The sequence below is a fragment of the Poeciliopsis prolifica genome, unplaced genomic scaffold (assembly GCF_027474105.1).
Source record: "Poeciliopsis prolifica strain line A6 unplaced genomic scaffold, Auburn_PproV2 SCAFFOLD008, whole genome shotgun sequence".
NCBI classification, from domain to species: domain Eukaryota; kingdom Metazoa; phylum Chordata; class Actinopteri; order Cyprinodontiformes; family Poeciliidae; genus Poeciliopsis; species Poeciliopsis prolifica.
In genome coordinates, this window is record NW_026562383.1 from 823,425 (window position 1) to 839,672 (window position 16,248).

At 38.5% G+C, this 16,248-nt stretch overlaps 1 protein-coding gene across 1 annotated transcript in view; it reads right to left on the reverse strand.

Annotated features, from left to right (window-relative positions):
* The window catches only part of pik3r2 (phosphoinositide-3-kinase, regulatory subunit 2 (beta)), a 40,617-nt gene extending 25,073 nt beyond the window's left edge, over nucleotides 1-15,544 (reverse strand). Inside the window, exons 1-2 of the mRNA XM_055032715.1 lie at nucleotides 15,199-15,544; nucleotides 5,845-6,654 (exon numbers count right to left, since the gene is read on the reverse strand). Coding sequence (XP_054888690.1) covers nucleotides 5,845-6,163 — 319 coding nt within the window. The 5' untranslated portion in view covers nucleotides 6,164-6,654; nucleotides 15,199-15,544. The remainder of the gene's footprint in view (nucleotides 1-5,844; nucleotides 6,655-15,198) is intronic.
* Nucleotides 15,545-16,248: the final 704 nt, after the last annotated feature.

Consider the following 16,248-nt stretch of genomic DNA (forward strand, 5'->3'; position numbering starts at 1 on the left):
TTTCACTTGTTCAGTACTCCAATTAGGAGTAGAACAGCCAATGTAAAATAAATGATAAAGAAACAGACAAAACAATAGGTTCACTATCAAACATGTAAAAAACAAACCACAACAAATGATTTGCGGTTATTGCAGAGAAGTGAGGCAGCAACTGAGTTTGATGATTTAATTAATATTTCAAGCGAGTACAAACGTCCAGGTAACTCACGTGAGCAAAAAGCTTGGAGCTCAGACACTGGTAGCAACTGGTACATTTTACAAGACAACAACACGACATACAACAGCAACGACAAGGATCCGGCGGTGAAACACAGATACAAGTGGGATTAAATACACAAGAGGTAATCAGGGAACAAAAGACACAGCTGGGACCAATCAGGGCAGAGAAGGCGACAAAAACTAAATTTACACACAAAAAAACCCAAATCCTCTCACAAACCTTCTTTGAAATGATTTAGAAAGTCCAATTAGGAATAATGAAATAAACAATAAAGCACAATATCACTCAGCGAACAAAGCATAGAAATATTCAAATATAATCTGAATAGATCTGAAAATATAATCTGAGCAGCCCTTTCCACCTTGGAAAATATAATCCAACTAGTACAATTTGTAGTTATTTGCATCTTTATATGTCTCCCTGAACAGCCATGATAACAAACCTACAGAATTTGAATTTATTTCAAATACATTTCTACTTTTTATTTCTTAGTTTATGATAAGCATATCTATTGTTTGGATCCACTGCAACAGGCCAGGGGAGGTGGAATACATTCAGATATAGAAGGGAAGGTGGTGAATTCACCTAAAACTGATGGTGGTGACAAACCAGATCACACCCACTGATGCAGCTTAAAGTCAAAGAGAGTTTTGGATTGATATGGTATTAAAATAAGGTTTAAAGTCATGATGCTGTTAGAATAATAAAACTTAGATGAAAGATCAATATTTTTAAGACCAAAGAAATGTGGACATTCTTAAAGGTGGAAATGCTTAGCCAGGTAAAGAGCGTCTGTTGTTAAATTTACAGACAAGTTCAATTTAAATTTCAAACAGTTCAATTTACATTAACTGCCAGATTTTGTTGTTATTGAACTGCGTCATAAATGTTGCAAAGAAATAATCAAAAAAACAGACCAGGATCTCTGACCAGTCATAAGGCATGAGAAAATGACCATAAAATGTTGACTTCCAGTCCCTCATTGCAAGGATTTTGTGATTTGTAATTTTTTGCAATAAAAATAATTGATTTTGCAGCATTACTTCATAAATATTTGAAATATTATATGAAATTTTGAAATATTTATTTCTTCAGTAAGACCTTTCCAAACACACTTTTTTACAAGGTGTGCAAAATAATTTCCTGCTGGCTGCTGGATTGAAACAGCAGCTACTAGGAAGCTCCAACAGTACAGTCTGTACTGAGGAATCTTGGGGAATGTGTATGAGGTGGAGCAGCTCTGCAAACGTGAGACACCTGATATGTTTCCAACACCAGATCTGTGAATGCGCAAAAAAGCAGCTTCACACAGTTCCATTCAGCCTACTCGTAAGAATATTGTTTATGTCCTGCTTCCAGGTCAAAGTAAAGACGGACTAAATGAAATAAAAAATAATTGGTCTTTCTCCCATTCTAGTTGTCATTTTGTAGGAGTTGCTCTCTCCTGTTTCTTTACCTACTTAGTTTCCTCTACATCACCTCTTCCACTTCAAACACAACAGTTATAGGTAGTTGTAAGCATGTGAGATTTTGTCACAGTTTTACTGTAGTCGAATATATTAATTACTGTTCCTAGATGTATCCTTCCAGTGTACGTAAATAGCTAACATAGTGGACATAGACTAAGCGATAAAGTCTCAGGACAGCTTAGCGTGTCAGCCAAGTGATCTCTGAGTAACACAGGTCATTAGCTTAAAGTAATAGCCTTAGCGTTAACATGATGAATAGACAAAGGGTTAAAGCAAAGGTAAATCAGAGTTCACAGCCAACATGCTTAGTGCCACTGGGTACACCTGTCATATGGCATGTAAAGCAGTTCAAATCAAATCTCACTTCATGGCAAAGGAGAGACAGACATTTTTGTGCGGATAAGTTCACAATAACTTTGGGTGCCAAAGACACATGTTAATGTTTAATGTGACTGGCCCCACGGATGGACAGAATCAATGCCAGATCTCTACAGTCCAGTACTTTTCAGTAAGCAGATGGATTAGCCCTTTATTATTCAGTAGTTTGGTTGTCTGTGCCTCCAAAGAGATAAGGCTTATGACGTGTCGTAAGAAAAGATTAAAGGGTTAACCCACGGTCACAGCCAAAAGGGAGTACCCTCTAAAACTACTGGAAATTAGAGGGTGACAGTTAAAGATGTAGTTCACCAGGTTCAGCAGTAAGACCACAGACTAAATTAAAAAGTTTCAGAAACTACCTGTCTGACAACATCTATCAAGTTGTATAGCACATTTTCAGCAACAAAGCAGAGAAATCTACATCATAAAACAATCATACAGTCATCGATTATGAAACAAGCAATGAACATTACATTCTGTAAAATGCCTTGATCCAAATTATCAAGCAAAATACATCAAATATGAGAGAGATACTGCCAGTTAACATCACCACATAATGGCAGCTATTGCTGGTGTCCTGGTTGTCCACAACCGTACTAGTTTTTTCAAGGCTATTAAATTATTGACCCAGACTAGGTTGATTTGGGGTGATATTTTTTGTCTAATAAAATAAATCATAAGCTTTCAAATAAGTTTTTGATTTGACTGAAGTCATCTTTGTCTGATAATAGAATGTGTTAAAAAGACCTGAAACATTTAAGCATGGCAAAAAGGCAAAACTCTTTATGGAAGAAAATGTGACACTGTAAAGGAGGCAGTACAATACAGTCTGAGTGGGGATTCAAATTTGCCAATTAAAAAAAAAGAAAGTCTGGAAGTGAGTGCTTTCCTACTGTGGCACAGTCTTATGAAAAAGTTGGAACTTCTCATTAAATACTTATTTCTTTGATAAGAAATGTCATTTTGATTTTGATTTCATTTCCTATCTCTGGACACGAAACTGATTTAAAAGCACCTTGTACAATTAATCTTGCTTTACTCATTAAACAAAGGAATTAAGCAAAATGTGTATTCTAACCGAGGAGAACATCAAGAAATCTATCCCTGCAAAGCTAGTCTCAGCCCCTGTTGCTGAAATAATTCAGTGAGATGCTTCTTGTAGTCATTTAAAAGTCTCTAACAATGTTCTGAGAAAGGTTTAAGGAAAAATTTGAGGAATATTTTGGCCCACTCCTCAAACATCCTCTGATGCAAGATGTAATTCCTGGTGAATTCTATAATCCCGCTGCAGCTTCTTTTCCTCAGGCAAAATGGGGCCCAAAAAAATGTAAGTGTCACTGAAAGGTCCAAATATGTAAAAAGTCTTTCAGAAGATATTGAGGCAACCATCAAACATTTTGCTGCAAAGTCAAAAGGATTACAAGACGTGTTGAAAAAAAAGATGTAAATGAATTAAGAATAAAACGTGAAGCTACCAGGCTCCATCATCTTCCAGTGCGGTCATATTCTAGAACTGCAACCTACCTGGAGTTACCAGAAAGACAAGATGTTCAGATCTCAAATACATGGTTAAGGTAAAGACCAGCACTTTTCAAAGGTTTTATGGACTGATGAGATGAGAGGAACTGATCCAGTAATGGGCACAGAGCTACACTTCACATCAGATGCCAGCAAGGTGTAGGAGGGGTGCTGGTATGGACTGGTCTTATTAAAGATGAGCTAGTTGGACCTTTTCGAGTTGAAGATGGAGTCAAAATCAAACATACTGCCTACTGTTTTCATAAGACACTTTCTTCAAGTAGTGGTACAGGAAGAAATCTGATGAACTGATCGAAGGTAAGCCAGGTCCTTCAAATGTCACAGGCCATGAACCTGGAGACACCCTATGTAGCAAAAACATGCTTTGCAGCAGTAATAATATTAGGTTAGTTTGATATTGTACTGTTTTTTGTAACTAACTATTCTCTTGCAATAGAGAAAATTTGATCTCAAGAAATTTTACCATGGATAATTAAACCAGGATAAAACTAAATGGTCAATATGAAATGCAGTAACCAGCAGGCAGTTGAATTAAACATTAACATTAAACAGTTTTTTAAAACCAAACATTTGTCTAAATGATATATTTTAGTTATACTTGCCTACACTAAGGTTTAGCCCAACCTGTTCTTTGACAATAAAACTGCTGGAGCTTTTGCTCTTCTTTCATGGTAGCAATACAGCGATGCATTAGCATTGCAAACACTGCAGAACTGTGTGTCATCTCTGGACGGGTAGATGCAAAAACACCCTGGAACTTCTCTGCTTTTCAGTGTACTGCGTAATTTTACATGGGTCATTTCCACATGCACACCAACAACAGATGCATGTACAGATTATTGAACTATAAGATAGTTTCTTTACAACTGATGATGTTTGAAAAAGGAACAAAACCAAGAATAATTGCCAAGCACTGGATCAATGAGAGACAGAGTCAGGGACGTACTTTTTGACATGCGTCACACAATACTGGTGTTTTACATCTACCTCTCTGAAAGTTAACTTAATATGTTTTAATCTCTTTTCATTTTTAATTTTTCTACAGTAAGTTTTAGATACAGTGCATATGGATTCACAGTGCTCACTTTTCCACATTTTATTATGTTACAGACTCATTCAACATATTACATCATTTATGTAATATGAAATATTACATAAATGATGTAATAAAATAAATTCTACATACAAATACCCCAATAACACCACTATGACGATGTGAAAAAAAGTTTTGAGATTTTTGCAGCCAGATTTGAACTGGACTGAACATCTCTAGAGAGATGTGAAAATGGCTGACAGATCTATGTCTCCAACCAACCTGATGGAGCTGGAGAGGAAGTGCAGAGAAGAAGGTGTCAAGCTGCCAAAAGATCAGTGAGATGATCTGGAGGCACCAGATTCAACGATTAAGAAACATTAAGTCAACAAAGTATTAACCAAAGGCTGTGAATACTTACATAAATGTGATTTTTTGTTTTTCTTTGCTTAACAAATTTGTAAAATACTCAAAACCTTGGAAGTCTTATTTAGCAAGTATCAGTTATTGTTCATATACAAGACTTCTCTTTTCTCTACTTTAGAGCTGCATCTTTAAAAAGTCTGGCCTACCGATTCCAATTTTGGCCAATATTGATTTTTTTGATCTGAAATGTCTCTAAATATAGCAAGAAAGTTGCTGGCAACAGGGGGATGACTATTGTTAACCGCAAATGTGCAGACATGACCTGGTGGGCCGGCCTGTTAGTCAAACCTCTGTCACAGAGAACAAAAGATGACAGTAGTTCATTTTTACAACTTTGATGAGGCAGATAAGATCAGTGGAAAAGATCGGCTTCACATGCAAGTATCAGCTGATCACTGATCTTCCAAAATAAAGGAAATTGATACTGATAAATAGGCTGGTCAATAAATCGGCGCACCCCTACTCCATGTATTCCTCAAACTAGCCCAACCTAACTGGCCCTGGTAACCAACCATTGTGTAAACTATAAATTATTACTTATTTGTTATTTATTATTTTGTTTCAGTGAGATACACTGATATAGTAGCTTGTAAACGTGTTCAGTGTACGCATACTTCAAAACAGCATATCTCCTCACAAACATCAGTTCGTTGGCTGATGAAGAAACCTGTTGGACTTCTGATATGCTATTCTGACATGGCATGTCGAACCAACAGAACACCGGCATCAAGCAGAAATGGACTAAAATCTAACATCTAAAATAACGTGAAAGATCTTACCGTGAGATGGTTCTGGGATGGGAGCAGCCGGGAGAGGTCGCTGGGACCTTAGTTGACTTGATGGATGGGCCATTTTGATGGGACCAACAAATTTGACGAAGGTCCCTGGAAAGTCGCCTCTCTGCTTGGTACGTTCGTTGTATCCTAGAAGCCAGCCTAGACGCTCCGGGTGCTCCTCGAAGCCCTCCTCGTAGGTCTGCACTGACATCAGAGAGGCCTTGCTGACGGTCAGGAGGTCCCCTGGCTGCAGGTCCAAGTCCTCTTCCTGGTCCTTGGTAAATGTGTAGAGCACACGATATTGGAAACCATTTGTCGCCATTTTGTTGAGTGGAGGAGTTCCTTTTTTTGTCGATAATGGAATCCTGCTCAGAAACTGAAGCTGCTGCTGAGTCACTAAAGGGAGGTGTTGGTGCTGTGGTTTCTAGGCTGGGGGGTTGAAGGAAGGACGGAAAGTCACCCGAAGCTTAGAAGCATTTTTACTAGTTTATAAGGTGGCTGCTGTAATGGCTGTGGTGGCAGCTGCTTCAGAGCTGACCAGTGTTGCTGGACTGCTGTACTTTCCTCAGTTTGATACCGCGGTTCAGCCAAATGATGGAGCAGAGGGAGAGCGTCGGCAACATACTCCTGTAAGCAGAAAAAACCTTGAGACGGGTCCTAGTTTTGTGTTCTGATGAAAGCTTGCGCCAAGCCAACAGCCCAGTGTCGGTGGATCTCCACGCTCTAAATAGATGGATTGGAGGAAAAATGTTTGGAGTAGAGAGCTTTTAAATCCTTTAAGTTTGCTGAAATGTAGCAGAAGGAATAACTGACCTGCATAACAAAAACAAGAAACAAAGAACAGAAACAAAAATAAGTTAAACAAGTCATGCTAATTTGAAAATAATAATAAAAAAAGATGTTACAAAATAATAACAGTTACGGGTAAAAGGATGATGCTGTTCGATAAATACCCAAAGAAAAGCAGCGCAGACCTACGTGAAACGAAGCTAAAGCGATGCATGAAAATGGCGAACTGCGACAGCTCCATGCATCTGTGCAGTCTACACTTAGGAAAGAGAGCTCGGATGATGATGCTGCGTCATAGCCAACAGCAGACTGGATCCTGGACTGGAGCTTTAGCTAAATTCACTCCCCCCGCAGAACACCTTCCACAGGAACAAGTTTCACTATGAAATAATTGTTCTTTCAAAATGCACATCAACAAGCCTGACGAACAGAAGTGAAAGGAAGGATTTTGCATTATGAGCATGCAATTAAAGACATGAACCACAAATTAGGCAGAATGTTCCTAAAAAGGCAGGACGTTTTGCCACAGTTGTTCCTACATGGGACAGAAAAGCAGTAACTGAGTTGATTCAGACCTGTTTTGGTTTGCTTTAGTCAAAACACTTCAGTCACACTCTATCACATTTATTCTACACACGATAAAGCTAGTTAAAAACAAATAGTCATTAATGTATAAAAATGTATATACACAAATGCAGCAAATACATCATCAGGTATTATGTGTAATTGAAAACCACAATATAAATAACTGCAAAGCCTAATGAAATGCACACAGCATTTCATTAGCATGCGAAAGAAAACCGCTTAAATAGGTTGTTTATTGTCATAAATAAGAGGACTTTTCTTTGTTGTTCTGTCTAATAAATGAAAGGCGATTATTTTGAAATTATCAGTCTAAACATCACAGACTGAAAACAATATTATAGAATCTCTGGTGAAATATGGACCAATCATAAGTCTATTTCGCAATCCAAGAATGAGACTAAGTACGAACTGGTGCCTCATTGCATTTCAAAACAAAAATTATGAGATAGATGAGAGATTACCATTTCCAGATTAAGCACGACATCTGTAGTTTGTGGACCTGGCAAGGACAACGGTCCTATTAAAGTCTAAACAGAATGAAATGATGTCTGAGGAGCAGGAACAAGAAGGAATAAAAAGTGGAAGTGGCAGAATAGTGACTGCGATCATCCGGTTGTTTTGGTTTATTTGCTAAAACAAAATTTGGGGTCTTTTCCAAAATGGCTAAATCTGTCAACCCGAAGGCCTTGTCTGCGAGGCCTGGTGTATGCCATCGTTTCAGAAATCTCCATGAATAGACAACATGTGCAGTGATGGTGCACAAAATAATCAGCTAAACGTCCAGTCTGCATGCATGAATCCAGAAGTGCATGCTTCTAAACCTTAGACTAGTTATTCTCTCTTCCCCATGGCATTCCGAATGCGTGCGCACGTTTACTGAAAATGCCTTGCGAATAAGAAAATACATATATAAATAATTCAATATTTGGATTTGAAAGAGAATGTTTAAGGTTAGGGTGATACCCAGATGCAGGATCGTGCAAACTCACCCCACTTTTTGCTCAGAGAGAAGCTGGGCAGGCTCAGCAAGATTCTCAGTCCCACATCCTCCGGATCGACAAGCAAGAAGTGCCAGGCTAGACACGTGGCACTGGCATACCCAACCACAGCCCGCAATCCTCACACCACCCCCCTGCCCCCCCCACCCAGCCAGAGCCAAAACTCCTCTGCCTCATCTCTCCACCTGCTCCTCACCCCCCAAACCGAGCCCATAAAACATGCAAAAAGTCCAGCCTCCTACTGTCCCCCCTCCCTTCGCTGTCATCCTGAGAAAAAGTCCTGTTGTTTTTCCAGTTGCCATGTTTTGTTTACGTTCAATGAAATGCAGCATGAAGAAGGCAAAAAAAAAAAATCAAAGATTTTGAAATAGCTGAGCATAAGTTTAATAGTAAGTTCCAGAGTAAAACAAGTCCTGCGAGGTTGAAGACTTTGTTACGGTCCAGGTGTCTTAGTTTTGCATTACAGGTCAGTACAGCAGCTGGTCAGCTCGCCATCCGCAGATCCATTCCCTTTTAGACACCTTCAGTCTGGGTGGAGAGCAGCAGAAAGCAGGAAAACGGCAGAGCAGGAGACGAACGGAGCACTTTCCTACCAGCACAGTCCACGCAGCAGAGGGAGACCACAGGAAAATAAATAATGAATAGGCAGCAAGTAACTCACTGTTGCTAGAGAGAGGGAAAGCCAGTCCTGCACTCTGATTGGTCAACGGTCTGGCCATGTGCTCCACAGTCACCAAAGAAGCGGGGCAAATCAAGAAAACGTTCTAATATTAGAAAATGTTTCTAGGCAGTGATCAAACATCCAAGCCAAAGAACTCCAGTTTTTTCCCCAAACTGAGCTTCTTCAAGTCTTTCAAACCAAGGTTTGAAAGACTTGAGGTGACAGCTCATGACTTTAGTATTATTTAGTAGTATTGTGAAACAAAACATGGAAAGACTCATGTGATTGGAGAGATCCTCATGAGTCATGCTGTAGGGGCAAATAGACAATGTCTGCAGTAACAGTAAAGTGAAAAATGCTGCACAAATAATCAGTAAGAGATCAAATTTAAGAATAATATAAATAAAGCTTTTCAGACTCTCATAATTTTATAAACTCCAAGCTTGAATCTTTTTCAATGTGCTGTTATGAATAGCAAATGGATTTTGTGTTTCATTGAAGGGATCAACTGTTTCAAATAACAATATTCTTGAGATTTAACTATTCTCTTTCACTGGATGATTTTCTGTTTCATGGTATCCTCTAAGCACAAAAACCAAGGCGGAAGGCGCTAATTAAAAAGGTACAAAAACTAAACCAAGGAAATATGTGCAGAATAAAAAATGTTACCAGTCTGAGACACAGACTGATATGTTCATTTGTTCATAATTTTGGTTAGTATGAGACATGAAGCCGACAGTACAGTTAACTTACAGTAAGTTAACTGGATTAAATACCAGAGGCCTTTCTGTGTGGAGTTTGCATGTTTCACCCAGGCATTTGTGAGTTCTGTTTCAGGTTCTCTTCAGGTTCTCCAGCTTCGTCACACAGACTGTTAGGTTAACAGGAGCAGCCCCCAATGACTGCTGGAGATAGGCACCAGCCCCCAGCTGGCTCTTCTACCTGCAACAATAAGCAGGTGGAGACAATGCATGGATATGAAATGAAAAAAGCATTTTGTAGGAGTGAAGTTGGCTGCTGCAGAACTGACTGGAGATTCAGTTTTGATTCTTTTTACTTTAAGGACAAGCTTAAAGTAGCTCTTTTTTTTTTTTTTTTTTTTTACAAATCCAGTATACCATTCAGATGTATATGAATGGACCATACAGCAAAGCTGTTGGGAGAATTCTTCTGATCAAAAGACCTTTATGAGACTACCAGTGTAATGTCACATCTCAGATGCTGTGTGGTGTTTAGGACCAGCAGAACCAGCAGGTACCAGCACTCTGAATATAATCACTGGATCATCAAAAGAATTTCTAAAATTAATTTAAGTTTTAAGTTGTTGCAGCTCTGCTTATTGTTTTAAGTCCTAAAGAAAATTCTAATGTCATTTTATTAACTAATTTTGTAACATTTAATCTCTAAGAAGAACATATGTTAATGATTCACTGGGATGCTCATTTCTAGACTAAACTGAGTTACATTTAAAACTGTGTCAACATTGGTTACTTGTCAGCTTCTTCGTTTCTTTTATTTTCAAAAAAGGTATTTTACCTAAAAAAAGTTTGTGCAAAATTTGCAACAATATTGCTTGTTTTTTAGATTATCAGAAGAGATGAAAAGTGAATACCTTTTTACATTCACAGTACACCCAAGGTTATGAAAGTTTCTCGTATCTCCTGGAATTTTTCTGATAGCAATTTTTCTGGTGCCGCCGCCATTTTTCTTTTCAATGTCACAAACCTCTCGTCTCTACCTTCATCTGTCAGCTCTGTACACCAGTGTGTCTGTGTAGTCTGCTCTGTTTCTTTTACACAGCTCATTTCGAGCACCAACTTGTGGCTGGAGGCTTGTTTGTCGTTCTGGCGTATTGTGCCAGAACGACAGCCACCCAACCAACACCTCAGTGCACCCCACTGAATGCCAGCATTGCAGGAACTGCTCCAGTACGCACAGATGGTGATCTGTTGTCTGTTTTGAGATAATATAAAAAGAGCAGCAGGATATCAAGAACAGGTGACTTATTTTAAAATCTCAGATAAACACACTTAGGCCTTCATTAAACAACTACATCAGTAACATAAATTTAAGGGAGACTCACCTGTCACCATGAATGACAAGTAAAATAGGTTCCGTATTTTCTGGACTATGAAATTGCATTTATTTTAGTTTTCCTGTGTTTTTTCTCTTCATGAAGCATTTTCGACTGAGAGTTCCACAATCTGTTTAACAAATTTAATGAATGTGTGTGACATCTTAGAATTTCTGATTGGCCACAAATGGGAAGAGACAAGGTTCAAGGTAAAGCAGAAAATACCGTGCCACCTTGGTAGGGGGCAGTGATGAGCCCCATGCACACTGAAAAGACAGAAAACAATCAGAAAAATATAAAAATATATATTTGGAATAGAACCCAACCAGGAGGACTGGTCTCCATGGCAATCATTTCCACTGAAACATTCAGATGTTGAAAAATGAAGGTAAACATGGAGGATTTTCATGATGTACATGGAGGATAGGCAGATATGCATATGCAAATGAAGGTTAGAGTTTACATAAATTTCAATTTATAAAAGAGAGCCAAATAACCTAATATGACCTAATATTAAATATTTTGTGTTCTATTGTTTTGTTAAATAGCATGGAATTGATTAAAGCTTAATTAGAAGTATCAAAGCAACTAAGCATTTCAATTAAGGTCAAAATTTTAATAGTTGGGCCTTATATATTTGTACATCCAACTACAAAGAAGTCAGCGCCTACCAGCCATGATGAACCTCACCAGTTTGCTACATATTACTAATCTGGGCATCACAACATACAAGACAGCATGTAATTAACACCAAATGATCTAACTTAAAAACTGTCATTAACTTTATAAGCAAAATATTAGGTAGCTGCTTTGTTATCCTTATGTTCCCTTGGTGATGGATACATGTTGGCCTCAGTCAAAAATGTCCATATACTGTTAGTGAGTTAATAAAATGTATTAAGATGCCATAAAAAATATTTTTTGCAACACGTCCAGGCTGCTAAAAAGCACAAGACGTACAGCAGAAAACAAAAAGGGTGAACAGAGTACAGCAAATATGATTTTTTAAAATCTTTTTCAAATTTGAAAATGTGGAGATGTAAAACTTGTGGGTAGGCCTGTCGATAAATTTTGCTGAGCGATTAATTGCCTCAAAAATTATTGTGATAAATGATAATATTGTTTGAAGACCATTTTAAACTGATTTAATCGATATAACGTAGTAATACATGCGATTTCCTGCCAAAGATAGACTTTCTTGTCAAAAGAACACTTAGGGCGACTGTGGTTGTGTGGCAGAGTTGTCGTCTTGCAATCGGAAGGTTGTAGGTGCGATTCCAGCTTTCTCCTGCCATATGTCGATGTGCCTCTGGGCAAGGCACTTAACCCCAAATTGCCTACCGGTCTGCGTATCGGTGTATGAATGTGTGTGTGAATGGGTGAATGTGACTCTAGTGTAAAGCGCTTTGAGTGGTCAAAATGACTGGAAAAGCGCTATATAAGTTCAGTCCATTTACCATTTACCATTTAACACCGGAACTGATGAACAAAATAAATAAAACAACCAAAAACAAAAATGAAATGGATTCTCAGTCTCCATTAACAAAAAATGTACTTGAATAAAAACTAAACAACATAAAGCCAAAGTGGAAATAAATACTGCACTCAACCAAAAGTGTGCAGATTATGAAGTCTGCATACTGTATTGCCTTTCAGTAATCATTAGATTAGTAAAAAGGTCCAACACCCAGAGTAAGAGCTGCAAGAATGTTGACGTAAAACCAAAGCAATACATGCACGGTCAAGACTTCCCAATGCTGACCAATGGGATAACGGTCCCTATAAAAAGGGGTTGATGATAAGGAACGAGGAGATTTTGGGAAAATACTTTTTGGAACAATGATTTTGTATTGATGCATCCGTGGTAGAAGTGATAATAAATCTCCCGACCCGTCGTGGCTGGCAGTGAAGGACTCGTCTATGAGTATTATTTGTTTACTTATATAATCAAGAGTTTTGCACCTTCCGATTCTCCAACAGAGACTGGCACATCCGACTGCTTGAGGCAACAGTTCACACTACATTACCCCGATTGTCCTCTTGCAACAATCTTAGAATGTTGGGTGTTCTAAGATTGTCGCTTGTGATTTCGTAACCAATCATCCTGGAGTGTGTGGTGTATTACGGTAGATCATTGTTGCTGCTCCGATCTAAATCAGGGATTTTCCCCGACTGGGAGCCTTAATGCAGCCTGTTGAATGTGACAAGTAGCCTCTGTACTTTCTGAGGGGAAATCAATAAGGGGAATCCCAAACAGCAGAGACGGTGCAACCCGAAATCCAGCGGACATTGGAGATGATGTGTGGAAACAACATTAACGTTTATTCAACATTTTGTGCAAAGAATATAGAAATGACAAGGGGAGTAGTTGAAGCGAATTTGCTACCTCAGTTGATAAACCTGGTAACCTTTCAGCTGTTCTTCGTTAACGTGACAGAAATAGGTTATAATGATATTCTTTCAGTCAGGACTGACACCAGCCACATGCCTTGCAGGTAGATTGTAGTAAAGCATTGATTAATGCCTGGTTTTAAAATGAGTTAATTGGACTTGAAGCCATTATTTTTGTGCCCATTGTTGGACTCCACAAGGCAGGATTGAACCTGATTGAACCGTTATACACAGGATTTCGGTTGGCTAATATGTGGTCTCTCAGGTTTTGAAAATGGGCCGACAATCGGAAGATTGTGTAGTACGTACTGAACTTTACACTAAGGAAATAAGGAAGGGAGGGTCAGTGGAGAGCACCGGAGTTGAGCCTGTTTTCACTCTGTGTCATCAACAGAAAGAGAAAAAGTCCGGAAGAAAAGCCGATAATTAAAATGAGGTCGATAGTTTTAATTTATTGTGCGATTAATTGATTTATCGTTTATCACGTCAGGCCTACTTGTCGCTTATGAAATATTGGACACCTCAGAGTTAAGGATCTAAATTCTATCAGGAATACATATAAAAACTATTGCTAATCATGCTAGCCGCTAATCTGAAATGGTAAAAATTGCTAAATGTAAACACTGTGACCAATTCTTTGTTTGTGAAACCCTTTTCAGAGCAAGTCTCAGACATTTTTCACGTATAGATAGCTGCTCAGTGCTCATGCCCAGAAAGAGAGAGAAAAAAAGATTTTAATGCCATTTGTTTATTGTTTTTCTTATAGTTCTTAAAAAAATAGAATATGACAAAATTGATATTGGAAGGTCAAAACTTTATAAAATTGAGATTGACAGTCTGCCACAAATCCTGATCAGTGCAACTTTTAAATAATCTTCAGTGTCCCATTTATACACAGAAAAAAAAATGTTGAAGCAAAAAATGTCTGTCACTGCCAAAAGAGATAATACATTTTTATTTGAAATTATTTCAAAATTTAACAAGTTAAATTTTCTGTTATTTAAACATCAAGACAAAACTAAGTTTGGCCTTAGGTCATGTTTTACAGACAGCAGTCAGAGGGAACAGAGTGAAGCTTTTTGGTTGCATTCTGGCTGACTCGGTAATTAAGACAAATATAAAGGGGTTTATATACAGCTCAGGTTTCCTTAGGCAAAAAATAAATAAAAAATAGCACGACTTAGAGTCACTGTTACTGCTCGACGGAAACCATATCCAAGAAACAATCATGTTGTGTACGATGCGGGGCCTGCATCATGTTCCCGCATCAAGTACGTGCACGCATTTTAGTGTAAAACAAGCACACGCGCACGCACGCGCGCTACAGGCTGACTTACTGGGATTAGCATATATGTAACTTTACCGTCGCAACAAAGAGCAAAAAACTGAATGTTAGCAAAATGAGGAAAAATACGAACAAACACTAAACAGGCAACTTTAGCAACTAGTTACAGTCGGTTAATGATTTATTTGGTTATTAGTGCCACGCTTATAGAAATGCACAAACTCAACAAGCTAAACATTTAACTTCAAATGTACTTAAAGTATTTTATTAAGCTACTGACTGTAAGTCAACATTCTACTCGCGTCACTGTGGAGAAGCGCGAGCAGCAAGAACTGCGAACAGACCGAGTTCAGGCTTTTTCCAGCAACAAATTCAGAGCAACACACAAAAAAGAAAAAAGAAAAACATTGGGGAAAAATATGAAAAACAAACTTTAGCATTGACAAACAACAGAAGCGTGGCTCTACGTCCACACGGCACACTGACAAAACTGAACTTCCACCATTTTCCAGTACATTGGCAGCTGCCTTCCCCGCTGTACTGGAAATGTGCAATAAGTTGAGGAAAAACTCACCGCGGATGGTTTTTTTGGGTCTTCTCGCTTTTCCTGCAGCGGGGCTTTAACAGAGTCGAAGCCTCCGAGGAGAAGCCCGCTGGGTCCCCCCTGCAGACGGTTGTGTTGTTGGTGTGTCGGGATCTCCAAGCGACAGCTCTGATTTAACTTTGAACTGCGCCGTACCTCTCCGCTTCATAACTGCCTGGCCCTGCGCTCAGCCATTTTCCAGCTCAGCACGGCGCAGGGAACGACAGTGCGTGGGAACGACTGAGCTGTGAACGAAAACGAACGAAACCACGCGGAAAAGAACGATCGTTTTCAGACAGCTCATCTTCTGAGCCGGAAACCTGAACCTGCCAATCAATCTGCAGTTGTACTTTATTTAACTTCAATGTGAACTGCCTCGTTCTACAAGCAACTGTTTGTATGTTTTTGATAAACTTTGGTCAATTTCTCGCTTTTCTTAATGTTTCATTTCTAATCCTGTCTAAAAGAAAAACTGATTTCTTTTTTTGTGAGTATTCAATTATAACTATTAAAATAATTGAAATTAAAATCAAACATGTTAATATATTTGATCATAAATAAGTGATTTTCGTTTTTATCCCCAAATCACACCTATATATTTTCAGTAGGATTATTCTTGGCCAAAACAGAAGAGCCAGATGCAGCTTCATAAACCCTTCTAATAATAAAGCCACCATGGTATTGACAAGGTAATTGTCCCTTATGTTTTCCTGTAACTGGATAGAATATTCATTATCTGGGGTCTATGTTTGCAATGAACCTAAAGCAGAAAGATCTTAACAGGTTTTAGTTGGGTATGCAAGTCTCTTAAAGTTGGAGCTCTTCTTTGTCATCACCCTCATCATTAGGTGATCCTTACTCCTATTGCAGATTCTATGATGAATTCATGTCTGATCTCTCACTGATCCATTCCAAAACGGTAATATTACTGCATGTCTGAATAAACATGTTCTAAGTTTGCTTGAATTTTAAATTTGTCATTGTGGGCTTACTCTAACATTTTAAAGATCATTTTGTTCTCATATTTCAGTCCCTACATTC